Source organism: Cygnus olor, chromosome 10, assembly GCF_009769625.2.
Source record: "Cygnus olor isolate bCygOlo1 chromosome 10, bCygOlo1.pri.v2, whole genome shotgun sequence".
In the NCBI taxonomy this organism is placed as follows: domain Eukaryota; kingdom Metazoa; phylum Chordata; class Aves; order Anseriformes; family Anatidae; genus Cygnus; species Cygnus olor.
The window spans coordinates 320,078-342,705 of NC_049178.1; the positions used below are offsets into that span (position 1 = coordinate 320,078).

General features: G+C 35.8%; 1 protein-coding gene across 9 annotated transcripts in view; it reads right to left on the reverse strand.

Moving 5' to 3' along the window:
• Nucleotides 1–22,198, reverse strand: part of CCDC66 (coiled-coil domain containing 66) — a 40,411-nt gene extending 18,213 nt beyond the window's left edge. For 3 of the 9 annotated variants that reach the window (XR_005823043.1, XM_040569009.1, XM_040569008.1), the window contains exons 1-17: nt 22,069–22,198; nt 21,108–21,172; nt 19,173–19,195; nt 17,714–18,131; nt 16,615–16,750; nt 16,318–16,421; nt 15,194–15,369; nt 14,395–14,517; nt 11,484–11,737; nt 11,023–11,107; nt 9,978–10,139; nt 8,114–8,258; nt 7,520–7,642; nt 5,714–6,177; nt 4,347–4,384; nt 3,765–4,051; nt 3,201–3,328 (exon numbers count right to left, since the gene is read on the reverse strand). Coding sequence is in view for 8 of the 9 variants with exons in the window: in XM_040569009.1 (XP_040424943.1) it covers nt 3,201–3,328; nt 3,765–4,051; nt 4,347–4,384; nt 5,714–6,177; nt 7,520–7,642; nt 8,114–8,258; nt 9,978–10,139; nt 11,023–11,107; nt 11,484–11,737; nt 14,395–14,517; nt 15,194–15,369; nt 16,318–16,421; nt 16,615–16,750; nt 17,714–18,131; nt 19,173–19,195; nt 21,108–21,172; nt 22,069–22,079 (2,742 nt within the window). In the remaining variant the exon portion in view is untranslated. The other 6 variants (XM_040569012.1, XM_040569010.1, XM_040569015.1 and 3 more) reach the window with 5 other exon arrangements.
• Between the last annotated feature and the right edge of the window lie 430 nt (nt 22,199–22,628).

Below are 22,628 nucleotides of genomic sequence, written 5' to 3' on the forward strand. Positions count from 1 at the left end.
AGGTGCAATGCTTTTTAAATACACAACTTAAAGCAGTACAACATAACGCATTCGTGAGGGAGGGAACTCAGGCTTTCCTGATTCATACAAAAGACGTGCTGAAGTGTGACTGAAGTGGTAGCCTATCCTAATGTATCCAGGGATGCCTACGCAGCAGAGCCATGGCATTTTCATTGTATTAACTTATTGTCTTATGCGCCATCACTACATTTGTAGTATTCTAGCATGTTCTTTTATGAAGCCAAACCCCAAAACTTGATGGGTACCAGTTTGTAGTATTAGCGTTAGTTATTCTCTAAGACAAAGGAGAGTGTTACCTTTTGACCTAGAACAGTGACAGAAGTATGAGGATGTGCGTATTTATGCTCAAATGTAAAAGGTTCCTGCTCCGGTACTAGAAAATGGAGAAAACCTGTAACAAAAACCCTTAGGATTGTATCCTTGGCTATGTGCTTAAGTAATACATGACAGCTGTGTCAGGTACATTCATAAATTTGAAATAGTCTTTTTACTTTTTAGTCAGTTAGCCATTACAGGCTACAACCTGCTAGCAAGTATTTTTATTGTGTTTTTATTGCCCTAGTAAAATAAGATGCTCTGGTATGTACTGACTGTAACTGTTTTGTTGTTGTTGTGTCTTTTGAAAAAGAGAACACAGTGTTGACTCTTCTTTTTCCACAAATACTTAGTCCACTTTGCTGGATGAAGAAACCCAGGCTTATTCCACCGCCTACTTTGATTTAAGCAAGGAAACTAAAGTCTGCTGATAATTCTTATTACTGCCGTCACCCGAAATACAGAAGAAGACTTCACGGAGCAGCTAAGACAAAGGGAGACTTGCTGAGTTGTAACAAATGCAATTACAGACTCACCCTCTCCTGGGCAGAGGAGGGCCCTCAGGGCCCTTCATTTTTCACTGGTGTATCCAGGGTCCAGTGAGTTCAGCTACACTGTTACTGAAACATCCTGATCATATTTTTCTATATACTCTATATGCGTTTTAAAGGCTAAAGACTGGCCAAATATGTTGTAAATATAGATATATACATGCATATATATATATATATATATGTATTCTGAAACTATTAATCGGATATATATATATATATATATATATATACATAAAGTTGTGTATATTATCATTTAAAAAAAAAAAGACTAGATTATCTCCTGAAATAGAAAAACTAAACTCTGCTCTTTGTCTTATATTTCATACAAAATATTGCACTATTCAGTCTTTCTCAATGAAATAACCAACGCAAAACAGATAGATAGAGCACCTCAGTTCAACAGGTAATGTCCTAAATGCATTCTGTGGCTGCTAGGGTATTTTAAAAAGAACTTAAAAAACTTTAACTCTTTTCGAGAACCAACCTTCACTGAAAGACTACCCTTAATGTTACTTTTTAGATACTGTTAGGGCCTGAATACTCACTGTGCAGCAAAAAATGTTCCCAAGCCTGTGTCTCCTACGTTTGCCAACACTGATATTACCACTTTAAACCTTGTTAAATATTCATGGTTTTTGTTCACCTCAGCAAGCACAAAGTTCAAATTGTGCTTTGAAGACAACGGCTTCATTCTTAACTGAAATACCATTGGCAAATGAAGCCTGAATACAAAACACGTGGAAGTTGTGGCTATTTAACAAAAATATTAATGGGCATTGGGAAAGACCTGTTCTAGTCATGAAGAAAGTCATCTATCTAGGCAAATCTACCTGGAAGTCATGAGAAACTGACAACCTTTCAGTGTTCTTGTGTCACATCTTTTCTTTTCTAAAATTACAGGTGAAGTATGTCATGGCTGACCTCTCGTTTGTGCAAGGGATTTACTTGCTACTGAAGCACTAGGTACGCACGTGTGTTTCTCTAAAGCAGACCAGGAGCTAACTAATGGTACTCTATTGTACTTAAGTCTGTCAGAGTTTCCTTCTTTCATTTGGATTGTTTACACAATTTTCTCCTTTAATCTAAAGGAAAATGAATAGCACTGCTATTTACATACTTCATTATATGTTTTTTTCTTATACGTTTATTTACTTTTTAGCTATATATAATTATTCTAAAAGTACTTTATCTAATAATAAAGTCACTAATATCACTATGGAGTCATTCAAAAAAAGGATGATACCAATACACACACATCTTTAATAGTCCTCAAAGAAGAATTGCAAACCGAAAGGAAAATTTTTCTTTTTTGTCTTGCAGTCCTCTATCAGGCCATTTAGAAGCATGAAAGAAAACTGTTCCTGTGATTGTCCAGGCCTGAGGTTTGAACCTACTGTGGACCACAGTTCATTGCTAGCAGGTGGAGTATTAAATTCACTCATGTTTTAATAACTTAAAGCTCGACAGTATCTTTTTTTGGTATTCTGACTCCAAACAGAAAAATACGTAACTTCACAGTTACCAGCTATAACCTTTGTGCTTTAATTTACTGCAATGTGTGCATCCTTAAAGACAGTCTTGCCTTGTTCAAAATCCCTTGGGCAATCCTGAAGACCTAATCGTTACCAGTGACTTACTACAAATTGAACAATGTATACAAACATAGACAGACTTTTGCCTCTGGTAGCTCTTGCGTGTGTTATCCCACCAAATTACATTTTCTTTTCACTCACAACACCTGGCTGATTGACAAATCCTGAATTTTAGACATTAGCAAAAGAATAGCTATCTTGGAAAGATTTTATAAGGATTTTCACACATCATATTTACAGATTGGAATATTTTTCCAGGCCTGATACTTGATTACCACCCCTCTAACTTTCTATGCCATCTACATACCTCTGGCATGACTGGCTTACCAGTCACATAACAAAGGTTCGGGTGTTTTGTTAAAATACTGTTCTTTTTTCCCCTTGATATTGAAACATTCTTACTATAGGTAATCCTATATCAATACCTGGACAGTAATAAAGTTATTCCTCTTGTTTTCAAGTTTTCTCAGGTATTCCACCTTATCATAGTAAATCTAAGGACTACGTAGTTCGTAGTCCTTAAGAAGAGTCCAAGGATGGAAGTAATGCATTTACTAAAGCAAAATTAATGAGGAAAGGTAGAGGTTGAGGCCCAAAACTTATATGATGGAAAAAAAATGAATTAAAGACTAACACTTATGACTATGTAATAGTTTGCAATGTTCATTTTGACTTCAGTATGTAGACATACATGTTTATCCAATGACTATTTGCTTACCTGGCGTAATTCTGACAGTCCCTTGAGAATTGCTTGTTGTCTCTCTCTGATTTTAACTCCATCAGGATTTAGAAGAGGATCTCTAGTGTGATCAGAGCTAAAAATCTGTCGTGGTGTTGGGTAAGAACCTAAAAATAAATACATATCAAATCAGTTAACAATACTCCTATAAATTTTGTTCTAATTTTGTAGTAGATCTTCACAGCTTGTGAAAATCAGGTTTTGGTTGCTATTAGATTGTGATCACTTTAAGTCAAATACAACTTAGGTTCCTAAGACCAAAATCTGTATGTAATAATGCCAGAGAAGTGCAATTGTCGTTCAGCAAAGATAAACAAACAAACAAACAGAAAAGGACAGATAAAAGAATTAAAAATTTTGTTGCTTTTTTTTAATAGAAAGTATAAATTTGGTTGCATAGGCTTTCTGTACAGTGCTCTGACAAACATGGGTTACAGCAGAATTCAGTAAAAACAGATACCAAATTGAACAAAATGTAGCACTTTGAACTAAGTCACTGCAACATCTCTTCTATATGAATCAGATCATAATACATTTCAGTACCATTAAACTGTCGATATTGTGGGTCATGTGTTGAAGGTCTAGTCACTGGTGCTTCTGGATCAAGATAATACACTTCATTTGTTCGAACATACGGAATAAACTGTGAAGACGGAGGTCTTCCAGCTTCTGTAACTAGGGGAGGGGAGCTCCTCTGCTGTGCATCTGTCTTGATATTTTTCTCTCTTCTACTATTGTTGTTGTGCACCAGGAAATTAGAAGTGTGTGTCTGTTTTTGTTGTACTTGGTGTAACCTGTTCTTAACTGCTGGAACAGGTGGTGAGTCAGACCTGTATGAAACAATTTCAGTTAACATATAAAAAACACAAAAGTAACATGGTTAAGTTTCTTAAACAGTAGAGACAAAAACGCTCAGAGGCCTGCACTTTTGCTCCGTTACTCTGCCTTTATACCAGCTATTTATTATTTACGACTAGCTTGTTTTGTCTTCTCTTGTGTCTTTTTAATAGTAGAAAACTAGATGCATGTAAATTATTTAAAACAGTTAAAAATCAGGAAAGAAAAGCATGCATATTTTACTATTTATATATTTATACTTTGCATTAATGCAGAATATTGACATACCTTTCTTCATTCAAATTATTCTTATGTAATTGTTCTTCCTAGGAGAAAACCAAGAAAGTCAAAAGTAAAATAAAAACCTCCATATTTTTATATTAAACACTTTCATTTCTCAAAACAAGTTTGTTCTGAAATTCCAAAAGGACTACATGATCTGAGTTCAGGAGAAGGGTATCATCAAAGACTTGTATTAAGGAAAATTGTAGTATCTATGAACTCTAATTAATCTGACTAATTCTAGAAGGACTTACTCCAATTTTCTATGATAGCTTTAAGAGAAATAAAATATACTACATATACATTTTCTTGGAAAGCTTATAAACCTGAAAAGTTTAGCCCAAGGCAATGATTATTAAAGGAAAGGTCTTATTGTTATATACAGTCAGTAGAAGTTTTCTAATTAAATTAAAATGTATTAACATATCCCGTGCTTCTTATGGTATCATACACAGCTTAATTAACTTAAAAATCTGCTTAAAATACATTACCCCTTTTTTCAGGAAAAGAATTTTTGAAAATTTAGCTTTCAATAACATACATGCAAAACTTATTTACCATTAATCATAAGATTTACTATTAATCTGATAAAAAACCAACAAACTTGGTTTAACAGATGAATAAATCTTCAAAGGCACCTATGTGAACAGCTATCTAGCTATGTAATTTCATAAACCTTTTTTTTTTTTTTTTTAATACCCACAGCTTCTAAAATATGTGTATGTAGCCATAATAAGCAAATGACTAAACAGAATTAAGGTGGCCACCTTTTCAACACCAGCATTTTTTCTACTGGCAGGTGAGAGAAATGTAGGTGTTTATGTATAGACATACATACATACAGAGAGAGAGAGAGCAGGCAGGAATATATTTAATAGTATTTTCTTTATATGAGAATTATTTTTTCCCAGCCACATGCTACACATGCTTACTGCAAATGGGGAAGAAAAAAACCCAACTCCACTAAGTATACATTTTTATGACATTAGAGTACGTCTTCAGTAGCACAGATTCTTTGCAGAAATAAGAACTGGACAGGTACTCCTAATCTATTAACTGGCACCACTACACGATGGACAGAAATGCACAAGTCAGTGATACCATTTTGTCCCCCACACTACTTTCAATCCAGCTCCCTTTTTACATAATGAAACAATGATGATAAACTACATCAAATACATGCTTTGGCAGACTGAAATAACAATAAATGACAAAAATCAAGATGTTCTGATCATAACAAACAAAACACTGCTGTAGTACTGTTCTTTACGCAAAGGGCAGGTGAAAATTCTCAGAGCTTCTCTTACATAGAAGAAGTGAGTGAAGTAAGTCTTAAAAATACTCATCATTCGTGCTAGAGAAAATGTAGTTACCTTTCTGATCCTATGTCCCTTATTCTTCATGTTCATTTCTTCATGAGGTGAAGGAGACCTGTTTTTTGGGCACAGATTCCCAGGGGTATTTCTTTCTACCAACTGAAGCAGCTCCATTTGCCGTCTTACTTTGTTTTCTTCCCTTTGTTTTTGTAGCTGTTTAGGGTATCTTTCTGATGCTGGAATATATCTTTTCCCAGGCTTGTTTATGTTCCAGTCAGGTCTTTTAGTATGTTTTTCTGAAGGTTTAACCTGTCTTTCTTTTCTTGCATATTGTTCATATAGCTCACTGTAGATGCCACCATTCTCTTGTCCTGAAATTTTATTTTCATCTGTATACTGCATTTCTTTCTGATATTTTTTGCTGTTGGAGGTTTCCTTATATTCTATGGAAATATCAGGTGATCCACAACACATAGTTCTTCCCTCAGTTGAATCAATACACGCTGAAGTATTACAGTCATCTGAAAAAAAAAGTATTTTAATTTCAAGTGTAAGCTATTCAAATAACTTGTTTGAATGTTGTCTGCACATCAATCTACCATTACTGATGTTATTCAAAAAACAGTTGCTACAGTTTTATGATGATTTTTATCCTTTTTGATGTGGAAAAAATATAGGACCAATACAAGCAATTTCAATAAGGAGAAAAAAAAAAGATTAGAGAACAAAATCAAGTCACTACAAAATTAAAATGTAAGTAAAATGAAACTACATTATCTTAAAATGCCAAATTCAGTTTTATTCCTGGTACCCACTGGTAAAGAGCAAAATACAGCTCCTGTTTAGTATTTTAGAATGTTGATGGTTTGGTCATAATCACAGTGCTGTCAGAAACATACTTTCCTAATCTTTGTCTTCCAATGGAAATATTTTGTTCAATTTTTAAAGTACTAAAAATCCAGCCTCTTTCTTTACTAATTGGCATATACAAAAATATTAACTATTTTGTAAATGCTCTGAATTTCTAGTAAAATTTCTACCAGCATTATCAAAACCAAAATTATTAATTTTTGCTTATGCGAATACAAATAAATTAAAGCTTTATCTTCTCAAGTGTTAAGAAGCTAATAATTTTCTAAATACAAGGTATAAAGCAACTATATGTTTCCACTCAATCTGCTCATTGAGGCCTCACCTACAACATGAATAAATGTAGACTAAGTTCATAGAATCATAGACTTAGAATCATAGTTATTTTTTGGTTTGTTTGTTTGTTTTAATAGTGTGATACATAATCAAGATAAAGACTGGCAGGTATTCCATCTACATAGACCCACAATTTTGTCTGGATATTTAGCAGGAATTATAAAAAGTTTTTCTAAATGGTTGAATATAACCTTTCATTTTCCAATTAGTCTAGTTTTCTAATTCCAGGATTATTGACAGTATTTCTGTTAGCATCTTCAAGGATTCATTAAGGACCCAGCTCAGCTTGATACCAAAGCATGTTATATAAGCCTGTGATTATTCACTCTGAAGAGTACTAAAATATAATATAATAAATGCCTTAATAAATTTAGTCCTGCAGGGCTTGTGACCATGACTCTAAGCCAACACCATACTTCAGACTGGCTGATTTGACTTTGTAATTGGCAGGTAACTATGTAGGCATATTGTTTATTTAGAAGAATACAGTGATATATGGTAATATTATAATATGCCTGTGTCTGTCCAAGTACTTCTTGCTAGCTTTATTTCATTCCGAATGACAGTGATTTGGCCCTGTTGCTCAGTTACACCAATATGCTGTTCCACTGCCTGTATTTCGGTACACCAGGGTAATTAAGTGGAAGGGCTGCGTACCTGTCTGTACAGCGGTGTCTTTCCAAGGAGAAGTCTGCCGATCATTATTACTGCTAATGTCATCAGAAAAGTTATGACTTTGATATGAAATGTCAGTACTACAATTTTCAAATTCAGTGTCACCTAAAAAGAATCACGGCATTTTTTTTTTAATGTAGCAACATATATTCCATTTAAACTATGCTATCAAGTTATCAGACTATTGTGGCTTAGAACTCAAAGCAAAAGGTTGAGAACTATGATTCAGATCCGAATACTCTGGCTGTTTCACTGAAAATCAAGTTGACCATTTATAGGTCTGAATATTCCATATGCCTTCCTGGTGACAGCCTTATATTTCTTCCTTTATGCAATGTAGCATTTGAAGTTATATAATAATAGTAATATACTAAAATACAGTACTCACAATATTAGTTAATAACGACACTTGTTTGGAAGGCTCGTTAAATAAACTGAAATGAAATTTGATTCCTGAGGCAAAGGAGCAATTTCTGACCTTATTACAAATGCAGACTGGCAAAGAAAGAACACTAGCACCTTGCATGCAAACACCACAGGAACAAGCAAACTGAATATGAAAAGATTGGTACTTGCCACCAAGATTCTTCTTAAGTTTTGAAATGTCATGTCCCTTCTGAGCCAAATCTCGAATACGCTGTTCTTGTTTTAATCTCTGTGCTAATTCTTGAGCTTTCTGCATTGTCTGATAGATCTCATTTGTTTTAAGAGTCAAAAGTTCCTTTAGGAAAAAAAAAAGTAAATATGTGATCATTTGAGAATAAAATAGGATTATTTAATCTCCATATAATCCCCAATGTTTACAGAAATCATGTCAACATACATTCTTGTTTTGAGTAAAGCCTTTAAAACAAAACCAAAAAAAAACAACAAAAACTAGTTGAGTAGATGCAATACCTAACATTTAACTTTTTAATGGTAAAATCAGAAGCTCTGCATTCTGCTGTGCTGATGAAAGGTGTTCAATCCTAGCATTAAAAAGCCAGCATCTAGATCCTCAAACTTATTTGGATATTTAACTCCTTTCTGATAAATGCATCCTGTCATAAATGTCATCTGATTTCAGCTATCTATCATCAGTGTGGTTTAATGAAATAAAAGAAGCCCAAATAAACATAAGAATCCTTCCTCCTAGTTCCACAGAAAGGAGGGATTAGAAACCTCCCTAACAAAGGCAGAACATCCCTAAATCTGAGGCTTATATTTCTAGACCCAGTGGGTTCAAGATGACTGGGCCAAGGAACAACTCCTATCCAAACTGATACTACCATCTCATACCCCGCCTTCCACTGCATTTGCCAGCGAAAGCAAAACTGATAGCATGACATGTTTGGAAGGAGCTGAGCTATTACATAGAAATATGACTTTTCCTAATTTTTAGCAGTTTGTTCTAGCATCTACAGGCAGATCCTATACCCTTCCCTCCAGAAAATGCAGAGCAATCAGGCATCCATATTTCTGCAGGTTCTCGAGGAGGCTATGCTTTTGAAAACAGTCTGTTTTATGACATTGCAGAATTCTGCTAACACTTATAGCTGCTACTGTGCCAAAAGAAAAGAGTATGGCTTTAACCTTCTACAGATTCTTCTGTAAGAGGTTAAGAATATATAAAAATGTGAAATTTGTGTACACCAAAGGTCAAAATGTTACTTTCAGTTTAATTTTTAAATGAAACAAGCTTGAAAGCTCAGCAATAGTTACTGAGGTGAAAGTTCTAGAACATCAACTTTTTAAATGACTTTTCCAAATTATATTCTGGAAACTCTTTAATCCAGAGTAAAAGCACATCCAGTTAGATAAAGTTCATGATACTGAAGCATCTTAAAAGCACCAACTTATCAACAACAATAATTGGATCACAGAGTTTGAGGTATTTTTTTTATTTAAAATTTACGTTTAAAATGTATTTTTCTACATTATTTGAAACTACAAGTGCATTTTTGCCAGTTATTATTCATTCATCTTTCTGAAAAGGCCCCTTGTCCAAAAAACCAAACTTGCCTTAAACCTATATTGTACTATATTAATTGAGGAAACAAATTTTGGTTTCAAATGTAGAAATTTCAGGTAGTTTTCATTTTCCAAATGAGGAGGCAGCACCATTTTGAAGGTGAGGAACTGTTTTCTTCAAAAAATAGTATTATTACAGACTCTGAATTTGGTAGGCAGAAGTCCATTTACCATTTTGAAACTCTGAAGGAGTTTTGTTCATGCTTTAGAGCAGTTATGGTCATGTTAATGGAGATGTGGCAAAATCCCTTGCACAGTTTCAAAATATATCCTGTCATCTTTTACTGTACTTAAAAATAGTATATCAAAGCAATATACTATAATAATCAAAACATAGTCTTCCCTCTATTCATAGCATCTAAGTTTAGTAAACCAGTAAATCAGTAAAAAATTTCCATTTGTCTGCATGAAACAAAATACAGAAAACCACCTCTTTTTGTTTTTGTTTAAGCATATCTTCTTCAAACTGTTTCTGCATCAGTTCTTTTTCTCGTGCTAGGCGCTGTTCTTCCTCTTGTTCTTCCCATTTTCTCTTCTCTTCCTCCAGTTGTTTCTTCTTCCGCTTTTCTTCTACCTGAGCCATTATTGCTTTCTGGTAATATCATAAAAAAGTAGAATTAAAAGGTATAAAATTGAAGGTATTACAATCTATTTACTCATATACTTCCATGTATGTGTATAATATTTGGATTTGGAAGCATTAAAAAAGAGACAATTTATTCAAGACAATTTATTAGTTTATGTGACAGTACTAGGGAAAATAGCTGTCTAACAGTTCATTACTAACGAAAAAGTATTTCAAACACTTTTTTTGTTCTAATTTCTCAAAAGATATGTAGTTGCCTTCCCATTTTTTTTAGAACTACCAGCCCAGCAAAGCGGTTTGAAGACAAAATGCTCAAAGATAAACAAAAGTCTCTTTTTATATTTTCAAAAATGGTTTTGTACATTGCTTGTGAAGAAATAGTGGTCTGATTTTTATCTAATATACTTTGATCTAGCAAGAATAACAGTTTGAGCAGACAGAATCATTACATTTACACTAAGATTTATTTACATTGTGCTATAGACATCTTCATGAAGATATATGTTCAGTTAAGAGTGTAGCAGAAGTAATGGGAATGGCGGCAGTAAAGTAGATAAAATTTTAAAATTCATGGAAGGGGTATATGCAAATATCAGTCCTCCTGATGACAGTGGAGACTAAAAAAAATGTACGCAAAACCTATTAGAGCTCTAAAGTCTATGTTGTGTCTTTTTGAGGTGAGAATTCTGTCACAGAAGTGCAATCAACTCCATACAGATATTAAAAAACTGTAGACTCTGAGAGGAATAATGTTAAACAATTGTAAACGTGATTTGAAGCATAAGAGTCAACTGCCTCACTATTATTAAATATCATGCTTTATTCATATGACAAAACTACCTTTCATCCACTCATTAAAATGTCATTAAACTTTAAAACAGAAATCTACCTGATGTTCTAACTGTTTCTGCCGCCGTCTGTCTCGCTCTTCAATCTGTGCAGGATCCAGGAGAGCTGTCATTGAACGAAGGAAACTACAAACAAGGAAATGTGTATATGTTTTTAATCATAAAAAGGAAATCCTAAAGCCTTTCTTAATTAGAAGTCTCAGTTAGATTTCAAGTAATATTTTCATATTGAGGCTATCACATTGCATTAATTAATTAATACAATTCATTGTAATGAGTAAGGAAGAAAGTAAGCTTGCAGTAAATTTTATTAATGAACAACAGAGGCACTTGTGTCTTGCAAAGCTGAAACAACATGTAATTCTGAAAAAAAGCAAAAGCTAGATGAGATAGATCTAATGATCAGCTTTAAAGGATCTTATTCAAGTTTTTTTTTTTAATTTCTGAGGAGGTGACAAATTAATTAGCTGGGAAGACAATTACCCTTTCAAAGCTCACTCACCTGACTTTCTGACTGTGATCCAAAGCACTGCTTTTAGCACCTTTTTCTGCATTTTCCACCTTTGAGGGCATGAGGTTGCCTAAAGCTGCAGGTGAAAAAGGGTGAACAAAAGCAGTCAGCTCCTTAGGGTCAGGTGACAGGCAAAGACTTTCATGCTGCTTTTTGTACATTCCATTTAAAGGGTGTTGTGCATTAGTATTAGGGTGGTTCTTTAAAGTATCAAAATGCATTGCCCATCTGTCATGCTCTTCAGCCTAAATAAATATGAAGCAACAAAAAACGGAAATGCGCTCAATTACACTGTTTCTATAAAGCATGGTTAACAAAAGAGTTAGACAATACATATTTTGTACAACAGGAACATCTGAAAATCTTTGTTATGGAAGTACAATACACAGAGCAGTTAATTTCCTAGAACTATTTCTGTTGCGTACAAGTCAGATCAGAAATTACACTGCTGATCAATACACTTGGTCAGCACCAACATATTTCTATTATATTGACAGCAAAGACAAACAAATGAACAAACCAGAAAGTTCAAAACAAGCAAACAAACAAAACAACATTAAAAGTAAAAAAAAAAAAAAGTAAGCTAACATGAAATCAGGCTTTTTGGTACGGCTTTTTCAATTTATATTACTATTCCATCCCGTATTTTTTCAAATAGTACTGCAAAACTGCTTGATGTCAGTACTCTGTGCACTCTGCCATACTTTTCTCCTTTTGTGCATATATTCTCTCCCTGATAACAAGAACAAGTGGCATGTTTTACACTGGCCCACATTTACTACCTCTGCTTTAATGCTGAACACTAGCAGAATTACTGTGCATTGGGCAGAGATGTTACTCTATAACTTCCTATTTTCAGCTTGACAGACCCATTGTAAAATAAGCCTTCTTTTCCACACACACCATCTGTCATTTTCAATTAAACACAAGAATCCTAGCAAAGTACCTGAAACTTCTTTAGAGGTGACATATTGGCTTTTTAAGTCTCCGTTCTGTACTACCTGAGCTTATTTTTTTGGCGCCATGTTGGGAACTGAATATTTTAATATTTCATTAATAGAAGATTTTTACCTAAGGGACCTTTGTTTTTGCTGTAGGTACTGAGATTGTTTTTTTCTTCTCAATAAAAGAAGATTTGTTTCTCTGGAAGGACTGGAGAACGGCTCCCTCAAATTTTGCATTCTGCAGAAAAGAAACTAACATAATCCACTTAAAGCTTTCTGGGAGTCACTTCCTTGAACAAAAAGCCACCTTCTTTAAGAAAAGTTTTATATCTATTAAAAAAGACACAAGAAACTGTTAGTCCAAAAAATAATAAGAATCCAAATAATTCTTTCTCCTGTTTCCTAAGTTTTGCCTTTCCTTTGTACACATTGATGTGGAACCACACAAGAGCAGTTAAAAAAATCTATTTTATTCTTATGTAAGTCTGTAGTGAAATATGTAGAAAGGTTGAGAGTGTAACACAAGACCTGAAAAATAAGATGTTGAAGAAAACAAGATTAAGTGCATGTAGCTTTCTTTCAAAAGGGGCTGGAAGTGAGATTACTGTAAGGTGGGTAACTACATCCATCTCCCCAGGGCACAGCTATCAAATTAAAAAAATGAGGCAGCTAATGCTGGGACCTTTCACAGCTGTGTTGCTTTCACAATATAAAGCTCAGTTTGCAAAGGAAATTCAATTTCTTCAACAGCTCAGGAAATGAAAAAAATTTGTGTCACATGTAAGTATGTGACCAACCTTAGCAAGAAGGTGTTTTTTTTTGGAGGTGGGTAGGAAAGCTCTCTTCTAGCATTATGAACTACGGAATTGGAATGATGAGTTTCTGTCCAGGGATTGTGTAATTGCTGTATTAAATGCTTTAGTTGAAAGTAAAAGCTGCAGCCTTTTAATACAGAAGTTTGTAGGTTATGAATGCTCATATCAGGCAAGTTTTGGTAATTGGGATTCTTGTTCACTAATAATACTGAGAATAGTGAATATACCTGATACATAGCAAGAGGATTGTTTGATCCCGGGTTAAAGCTACACACAGCAATTTGGAAATCTGGATTCTAGCTATAGTACAATGTTTCTTCATTTCAAAAGACAAGAGACTTTAGAAAAGCATATCAATATTGGTCTGCATAAGAACAGAGAATGTTTCACTGAACCTAAAATCAGCAGTAAGATAGAAATAATAACATAGTAAAGGAAATAAGTCTTCTTCCATATAAAGAACTTGCAGGGGTGTAAGACATCTTGCCCAAACCAGCCAATAGTATTAAATCTCCACATATCTGACCTGCAAAGCAATTATATTGGCCACAGTTTCCTTTGAGATCCAGTGTAAGAGACCTATGTTCAACAGCCTGAAAAAACTGAAGAATAAAAAAGGTAGGGCTACTTTCTTCAATCCTTTTTGGAGTAGAAATGTTTAAAAAGCTTCATTAATGTGTACATGTGTGCATATGTATGTCTTAAAGTAGTATTTCCAGAAACAAGATCTGAACACCACTGTGACACATTGTGATTGTCTTTAACTTTCCTTCTTTTTTTCTCATCTTCTTTGGTAGTCTACAGGAAGTTTCTTTTTGCACAGTGTCTGGCTATTGTCTCTACAAAACCTTCCAGCCCTTGGTGCTTTCAAACTATAATGGGGGGGGAGGGGGGAAGAGTTGGAGGTAATACCACTGTTCTCATCAAACTAGACACACTGTTTTCTGCCACCAAAATACTGGAACGCCTACTGGCTAAGTGGGCAGCTCTCTTGAGTTTATGATTGAAAAACTGGATGTGCTGCATTCAGTTACATCTTTGTCACTAGTTCATTAGGTCTAAGATTTTCTCTCTTATTTCTTAGAACAAAAGTTGAAATAAAAGCTTTTCTTATTCCAAAAAGTACCTCTAAACCACAGATACCTTTGATAAATTCAGTTTTTCTTCTATTTTTTGTAGCTTAGCTTCTTCCTTCTGTTTGTCCAGCTCTTCAAGCCACTTCTTCCGTTGCTCATGCTTTGAAGGTTGTTCCTGTGGCACAGCTTCCTGAAATAGGATAAAAGCCAATCTATTACTTGTAGCAACTACTAATATGTATTGAGTACATAAGTGTGTTTGTACATGTTATGTACAAGCTCTTATGGGGGCACGGTGATAACACTTTCTAGGAATGCTGAGTATGCCACAAAAAAGATATTTGTTTTTACTGTAATAACTGGCAACAGATACAAACCTATCCTGTTTGAAAGCAATCACTGTAGAGGCAGTCCCCCTAAGAATGTGTTTATCTGACACAGCATTCTTAGAGTGACAGTTGACTTTCTGAAAGGCAGGTTAGAGTAAAAGTCAAAAGGCTATGCTTATTATTCTGTAAGCAGAGCTAATGAACAATGCAAATAATTACATAACCATTGAGATTATTCCTCAAAACAGAGCTGGAAAAGATTCATGCCTTTTAGTTAGTAATCAACGTGGAAAGACAGAAACAGGTTGTTCATGATATAAATATACTAATTTGTAAAACTACAAATTGGAGCAACAGGTAAGTTTGATATAGGGAGTTCGCAGCACTTCAGAGAGCTTAAACTAATCACTGAAATTTGATTCTGCTTCCAGTTAATGCTGGATCTGTACAAAAAAGAAAATCTTGTATGAATTAAAAATTGAACAGTTCCAGTGCAGTGGAAACTGTGCTCTTCAGTGTTTTTACTGATAGCTTTACCTTATCTGGGTTAGCTGTTTCCATTTTCTCTGTAGGTGTTTTTTCATTGCCAGATTTTGCCCAGAAACAACCCACCTCTCCTTCCAAAGTCTCTTTCAGCTTCTTCTTCAGTGCTACCTGTTCATCTTCAGGAGGAAGGGTGGGGAGGGAAGTGCACAAAACTTTGGTGAGAATTCCTAATACAGGAAGGTAGATGCATTTATTAAAATAAATAATTAAAAAGGCACACCGACTCTACAAGCTCTACAGTTTTGATTGTAAAAAGGGCTACAAGATGAAGGAACTACTGTGTGAGCTATCAGTTTAAATGTGATTTTGCTCTTAAAGAGGATGGCTACTGAGTCTCTGCCCAGAGATGTGGAGGTAACAGGAATCTCTGAGAAGACTACAAAACACTGAAGGCTTAAGAATAACTGAGAAGGAGAGGGAAAACTAAGAAATAATAAAAAAATCAATTATCTCAATTTTTATTAATACTAATGATATAAGATTACTCTATAGCTGCACTGGATTAATAATATTAAATGCAAGCTACTGACAGTGCAGAATCAAACTGAAACTAGATAGTCTACATCCAAGTTGAAAACAAAGCAAAACACTCCTGTATATCAATCATGAAAAGCCTGTGACAAATTAAGCTTTTTTACTGTGTTAAACACTCCCAATTTTCTGCAGGTTCCCCTTGGTTAGGGATAAGGCAAGGCGGCAAACTATTTCAAGGTCAAATTGCAACTTGTATTCAGTCACAATGGTACATAAGGCAACACTTTTCCCTTAAAAGAAACAAACTCATTTGTTAATGATAATGGCTATCACAGAGTGAAAGAATGTGACCAAATCAGTAGCCAGTAACTCCTACAATATGAAGTATAAACAAATGTACTTGTTTGCCTGCTTCTGAACAAAATATTCTTGCAATATGTTACAGATTTTTCTTTATACAGATTTTTTTTGAAACTCATAAATGTCAATCTTTCCTAGAGACAAATGAAAGTACATAACTTCCAAATTTGTAGCAATTGCATTGACACAAGTAAATCTATAAAAGCATAAGGAATGCAAGGTTTCTTGGCATCTTGAGTATAATAAACTGATAAAATATAAATAGTCTGTATTATAATTACCTAATTCTTTCTTCCACTGTGTCTTTTTAAATTCTAATAAGGCTTTCTCCCCTTCTCTTTCACCCAAGGTAGTAAATATGTTAGCTGGTTTCCATGACTCCTTTCTAAAGAGGAGGATAGAAGAAAAATAATACCAAAAAAGCTTATCTGTTAACTTTTAAATTAGTATTTAAAATTACCTTTAGATATATTCTTACTGTGATTAAGAATGTTAATTCTTACTGTAATAAGAAGATTAACAATATTAATCATTAATGGAGACACTTTTTTTGTAGACAATAACACAGATTTACATACATAACTTTCTGTCCTTGTTGCGGATATGACTCTTGTTTCCTGCTCGAGTTAGAATTAGCTTCATCTGGAACAGATGAAACTTCATTGTAGCATTTCTCCAAAAAGCTTGTGTTTTCCTCTGATGACTCATTAGCGGCTGTAGTAGGATACAAACACGTGTATATGTAAATATATATATATATATATATATCCACACACAAGTAAGTAAAGCATGTGTGCCCACTAAATACTTCTCAACATTTACTGCTTTAAAAACAAGAAACCTGCAAATTCGACATTCTTTAGTAGAACTGTTTTTAGCTCTGCTTGTATGTCTAAGGCATGTAAGTTAAAACTTCACAGGGTATTTTTAGAATGCTAGACTTATAATAAATGCTTATACTTGACAAACAGCTCACACTTTTGTACTTAGTAAAAGTAATTTCTTTTTTGTAATTACTTAATTTCAATGTGTCTTGTTTGTGGTGACCAAGAGCTGACTTCTTTCATAGGTCTACAAACAGGAGTAAAGATGTAATACAAGAACATACACAATAGTTCTCACACGTGGCAGTATAAGGACTGCAAAACAAATAATACTCAACAGTAATATTACAGCTAGGCAAAAAGATGCATGTATATCTTGGGGCCAGAGGAAAATGTCACTGCTTCTCTTGAGATGCACAGCAATACCTGAACTCTTCATACAACCATAAAGTCCTAACTCTTTGTGTTTGTTTTTTTTTCAAACTTATAACAGTAATAGTACAGTGCTGTTCTACTATGTATCTTTTTCCTCAATGTAAAATACTTAATTTCAGCACAAAACGTTGGCAGTTGCTTGCTTTCTTACTCTGCAAAGTATTAGAATACTATTAAGCAATTCCTAATTTTTACTGTTAGCATTAACTTGTTTGGTTCCTAAACAGTAACAGGCAATTTCATATCTATAGTAGCAAACAGTATTTTGTCAGAGACCATTGGAGTAACATCTCTGCAGCATGAAAATAACCTTAAATTATGAATTCAAAATTAAACTTTCACATTTAGCTCTATTTCCATGAAACAAACTTCAACTATCTGTATGGAAACTGTACTTTTGCAGCAGGATGCACCTTACCCATTTCCTCTTGCTTTTCATTATGAGTCTCAAAGATGCTTCCAGTTCCTTCTTTTACAGTCATCAAAATCTGTTGAAGCTGTTCTTGTGTTAAACACCCCAAATTTCCTAGGTCTTCAGCTGATATATGTGGATATTGAGGTCTCTGTTTACTTTTTTTAACATCAAGATTCTCTGAATCAGGCTTCCTGTTTGTGTTCTCTCTTTGAAAAATCCAAGAGTGATCTTTAGCTGTGGCTTCATTTGAGGAAGGTTTAGTTACATGCATTTTTTCACCTTTTGTCATTGATAAGCTTGATTCACTCCTTGGTTTTGCTAAGTTTTCCTGCTTGATACAGGCATTCTGTGTTGACCTCGGAATATGTCCAGTACGCCTTATTCTCAACGCCTGTTTAGGGACTCTGGCTTTATTGCCCATCTGTTTAAAAAAAAAAAAAAGACCAGATATTAAATAAGCTAAGGAAATAAATTCTCATAAGTAACAAACAAAAAGATTTAAGCAACAGGTAAAAGTGTCATTTTTTCCTCTCTGTTCCATCAATAGAAACTACGTATAAACTAGTGAAATATCTCTGAGTGCTAGGAATACCTTAAATGAGGATACAGCACCTAAATTTGAATATTTAAAGATGACATGAAAAATTACTTGATATACCATAACATTTAAAAGAATCCACAAATATTCCTTCATTCTTATTTGGTATTTCTGAAGCATGGCTTCAAACAGGTATGTGTCTTCATGAAACAGCCACTACTATTTCAGTCTTGACTCTTCCATTCTGTAATAACATTACCCTTTCCAGGCTTCCTGATATACACTTGTGTTTATCTCACAGGTACAGGCTTGCTCTGGTTCCCCTGCTCACTGCATTCCAGTTCACTAAGACAGGGACAACCTATACAACTACACTGGGACTAAACACATTTCAGATCATATTTAGAATCCCTTTAAGGTTTCTGAAAGTCCCAATCTGGATGACTTCCTGTTTGGCAAACTAAAGCATTTTGCAAAGGTAAAAGTAGTCATATAACTTAAAATTCAACCTTGTGTTGATGACGTTGTTGTTGTTGCTGAACTCTTTTTAAATTCAGATTGGATACAGGAAAAGGTTCTATACTGAGAGGGTGGTCAGGCACTGAACAGGCTCCCCAGGGCAGTGGTCACAGCACCGAGCTGCTGGAGTTCAAGAACTGTCTGGATAACACCCCCAGCCATAGGGTCTAATTTTTAGGTGGTTCAGTGTGGAGCCAGGAGTTGGACTCAATGATCCCTGTGGGTCCATTTCAACTCGGGATATTGTATGATTCTTTTTTACAGCTATTACGAACCTGTGAAATGCATTTTCATAAACATAACTGATTACAAACACTGAGACACTTCAAATGTGTTTTCAAACATCTGTTAACAAATTGAAGAGTATAATGTATGAAGTAATTGAAAAGTAATTTCTTCACTTACCTTCACTGAAAGCCTTGATTTATCTTTTGGGAAACAAACACAAACATATGAGAGCAGTATTTAATAGCAACTTCCTCCTGAAAAACAGATCTTAAGAAATTCAGGAACTATTATAGTCATCTGATGTTTTGTAAGGTGAGGCAAGTACTTTCCCTGTAACATCTGCCTCTATTATTTTACTTTAAAAAAAAAATCAGAATGTACACTTCAAAAGTATGTTGGAAAACAAAACAAACGTCTAGATATATTTCAGTATCTGTTTTCAGTTGTCTATAGAACTACTGTACCAGTCCAATCTTCCCCTGCTACTCGTTCTGTTTCTCAGAGAGCCCAGAGGTAATGGCTTATTTTTGATTGTTTATTTATTGTGCTTTTTTGGTTTGCTTTCTGTGTCCCATTCTTCCAGGACGGTCCATGCATCCAACCCCATCTGCTACATGATGTTATGTCTCCATCACTTACAGCCTAAAGAAACAACACTTTCATAATCACACCACCCTTCACTGTTCCCCCTACTGCTGCCCTGAAGTATACGTACTCTTCAGTATTTTAAGCCAAATTCTGCACAGAGCTGGTGGTTGCAAAAATATTATGTTTAATATAATACTTAATAATAAAGAATATTATAATATTGATTAATAGAGAGAATGTGATACTCAACACGAGAAATCTTGCACACATGGGTAAGGGAAAAGGGGGAGAAAACAGTTGGGATGATACTTCAGTGGAACAAATCTGTGAAGATAAGGCTGCTTCAGCTGCACTGTGCAATCATGGCTCTGACAGTGGTTGTCATACATTTTGCACCAGTAGCTCCTGTATTTTTTTTGCATTGGAGAATACTAACCGTTCAGACTGTCTGCAAAACACCCTATTAATAGTCTTCCATTTAGATGAATATTTTAAAACTTGGGAGTATGCTAAATCTCTCCTGGAGAGCTATGCATTAAATTGTGAACCATCTTGCAGTTTCCATAGTAAGAGTGTTTTGGGACTGCGTTTCCTCACTAGGTTCATTCACCCAGTTTGAATACTGAAACAATTTAATTTAAGGAAGTGCTGTGTAAAGGTAACTTGTTAATTCCTGGAGAAGACTGCTTCTTTGAGGCTAGCTCAGAGTCCAAGGCAAGGCTTTATCTCAGAGACCTCTGAATAGGGTCAGTGAATGTTCCATAAATGATGCGAGCTATGTCTGAGGTAAGTGAAAGCTGTAGCGCTGCTGTTCCAGAGGTGTTGCAAGGTTTTGTCTCCAGTAGATGTATTCTTTGTTGACTCTCATAATGTCTCATTCGACAGCAAAAAGTGGAATATAATTTGGAGGGCAATAAATGGAGAATTCCTGTACCCTGAATGCCAACAGTTAGAAAATGTGGTTTTATGCTTGTATATATTTGATAAATGTTTATGTTCGATAAATCAAAAACCTAGATTTTAATAAAGTTTTATTATTAACATATGAGATAGTTTTTTCTAGTGTGGTAGCAATGAGATCTGGCCTAAATAAACAACTTATTGAAAATGATAAACCTCAATTGCCAGATACTAAAACTACTTTAAATTAGAAGCGTGGTATGATAGAATTCTAAATTAAGCAGGGAGTTACTAAGCTGTTTTTTCATTGTTAATAAGGTGCTACTAAGTTGCAGGCACTCTCTGGTTATGACAGTCTATATATAACAGTACTTAACATTTTGTGAAGGCAGACAAGCTGTAAACTGTCAAGACAATTTGCCAGTTGTTCACCTGTGGACAGACTACTCAGATGTTCAGTATCAACCTAGACCAGTGGCAAGTTGGTTAAGAGGGCCAAGTAATAGCATTGTACAAATATTCTTCCTAATCTGAATATTTCAATAAAGCTGTGGTTCATATTGCTTGGAGGTTAAACTTTAAGAAGCTTTAAAAATTACTTCAGATAAATGACTGAAAAAATACCAGAAGAAGCTAAAATTAGCCTAGGCTTTCCATCCAACACTTCAGTTTCAAGCTTCAGTCCATCTCTGCAAAAGGAAAGAGAGAGAGAGAGAGAGAGAGAGAGAGAGGGAACTCTGAACTATTAAGTAATATGGTAATGGTTAAGATCTTTACATTAATAACAAAGACAACTGTACTCCATTATAACATGGTATTTACTGTAGGTCAAGGTGGACTTTCATTCTCCAACTTTATGTTTGTGAGAAGTTCTTCAATACAAAGAAAACAGGTCACAAAAAGGATACATTTTTATTAACGATACTGGAAAGTTTGGATTAGCCCGTTACAAGGTATGTCTTTAGAGAGAAGGTGCCACTGTATATATGCTGTATTCTACAAAAAATACTAAACAATCTCCGTGAATTCCTGCACTGTTTGTTACAAAGCGTTGTATTCTAAAGTCTTGAATTATGCTTCCATGCAAAATAGTACAATTTAAGTAGAACAAATGCTACTATAAAAGTTTATGAAAACAAACAAAAAACAAACAACAACAAAAAAACCACGCACAACAAACAAACAAAAACAAACAGTGGGAAGGCCTCGCTACGAGCACAAAGTGCCCAACGCCTTTTCTTCTTCCACGTAATTAAGAAAATCTGTCCGATTCATTCTCGGGGTGCTCAAAATAAGGCTTACGCTCAAGCTGCCTTTCATTGAAAACCCCAAACGCTCGTATCTTTCTAATGAGCATCGTTCTAATTAACACGGCGAAGGTGCCCGAGGCTGCCAGCGGGGTGCGGCAGCCCCGCAGAGCTCCCGGCCGGCCGAGGGCCCTGAGGGACGGGGCCAGGCCCGGGGCCTCTCCCAGGGCCCTGAGGGACGGGGTGAGGCGAGGCTCGGGGCCTCCGAGGGCCCGCCAGCAGCGTCCCGGGCGGGGGCGGTCCCCACAGGCGGCCGTGGGGAGGGTCCCGCTCCTTACCCCAGGTTCATGGCGCGGCCGGGCCGGGGATGCTGAGGGGTGCCTGGGGCCGCCTCGGGCGCCCACGCTCTGTGTAAGGCCGTTGCCAGCCCCGTGCAAGGAGGCGGGAGGCGATAGGTTTCCCGCGGAGCCGATGGGCTCCTCGCACACTGCGGGGGCCGGCGGAGCCGGGGCTTGTGGGGAATGGAGTCCTGCTGGCGGGGGGGGGCGGGGCTCGGCTTGGCGCCCTCCGGGGCTGCCGGGGCGTGCCCCCTGGGGCGCTGTAGTGTCGCCCTGTGGAAGCTGAGGCTGCCCTTTGCAGGGACGGGCGGCTGCTTGAGTGTTTTTTTCCAAATATTACTTCCTAGCTCTTTACAGGGCATTTATTGAGTGGTAATGTTAGTGAGTGAGTCTCCGGGACTTTGATTTAGGGCCTGGAGGAAAGGCAGAGATAAGAGAGGCTGACATTTTTCTCAGTAACGCACCTCCTGTGAAGTCCCGAGAAGCTAGGGACATACAGAATGCTGTGATGATGAAAGTGCTGCCCGTCTGGGCTTTCTTACAGCAGTCTCTCTTGTGGG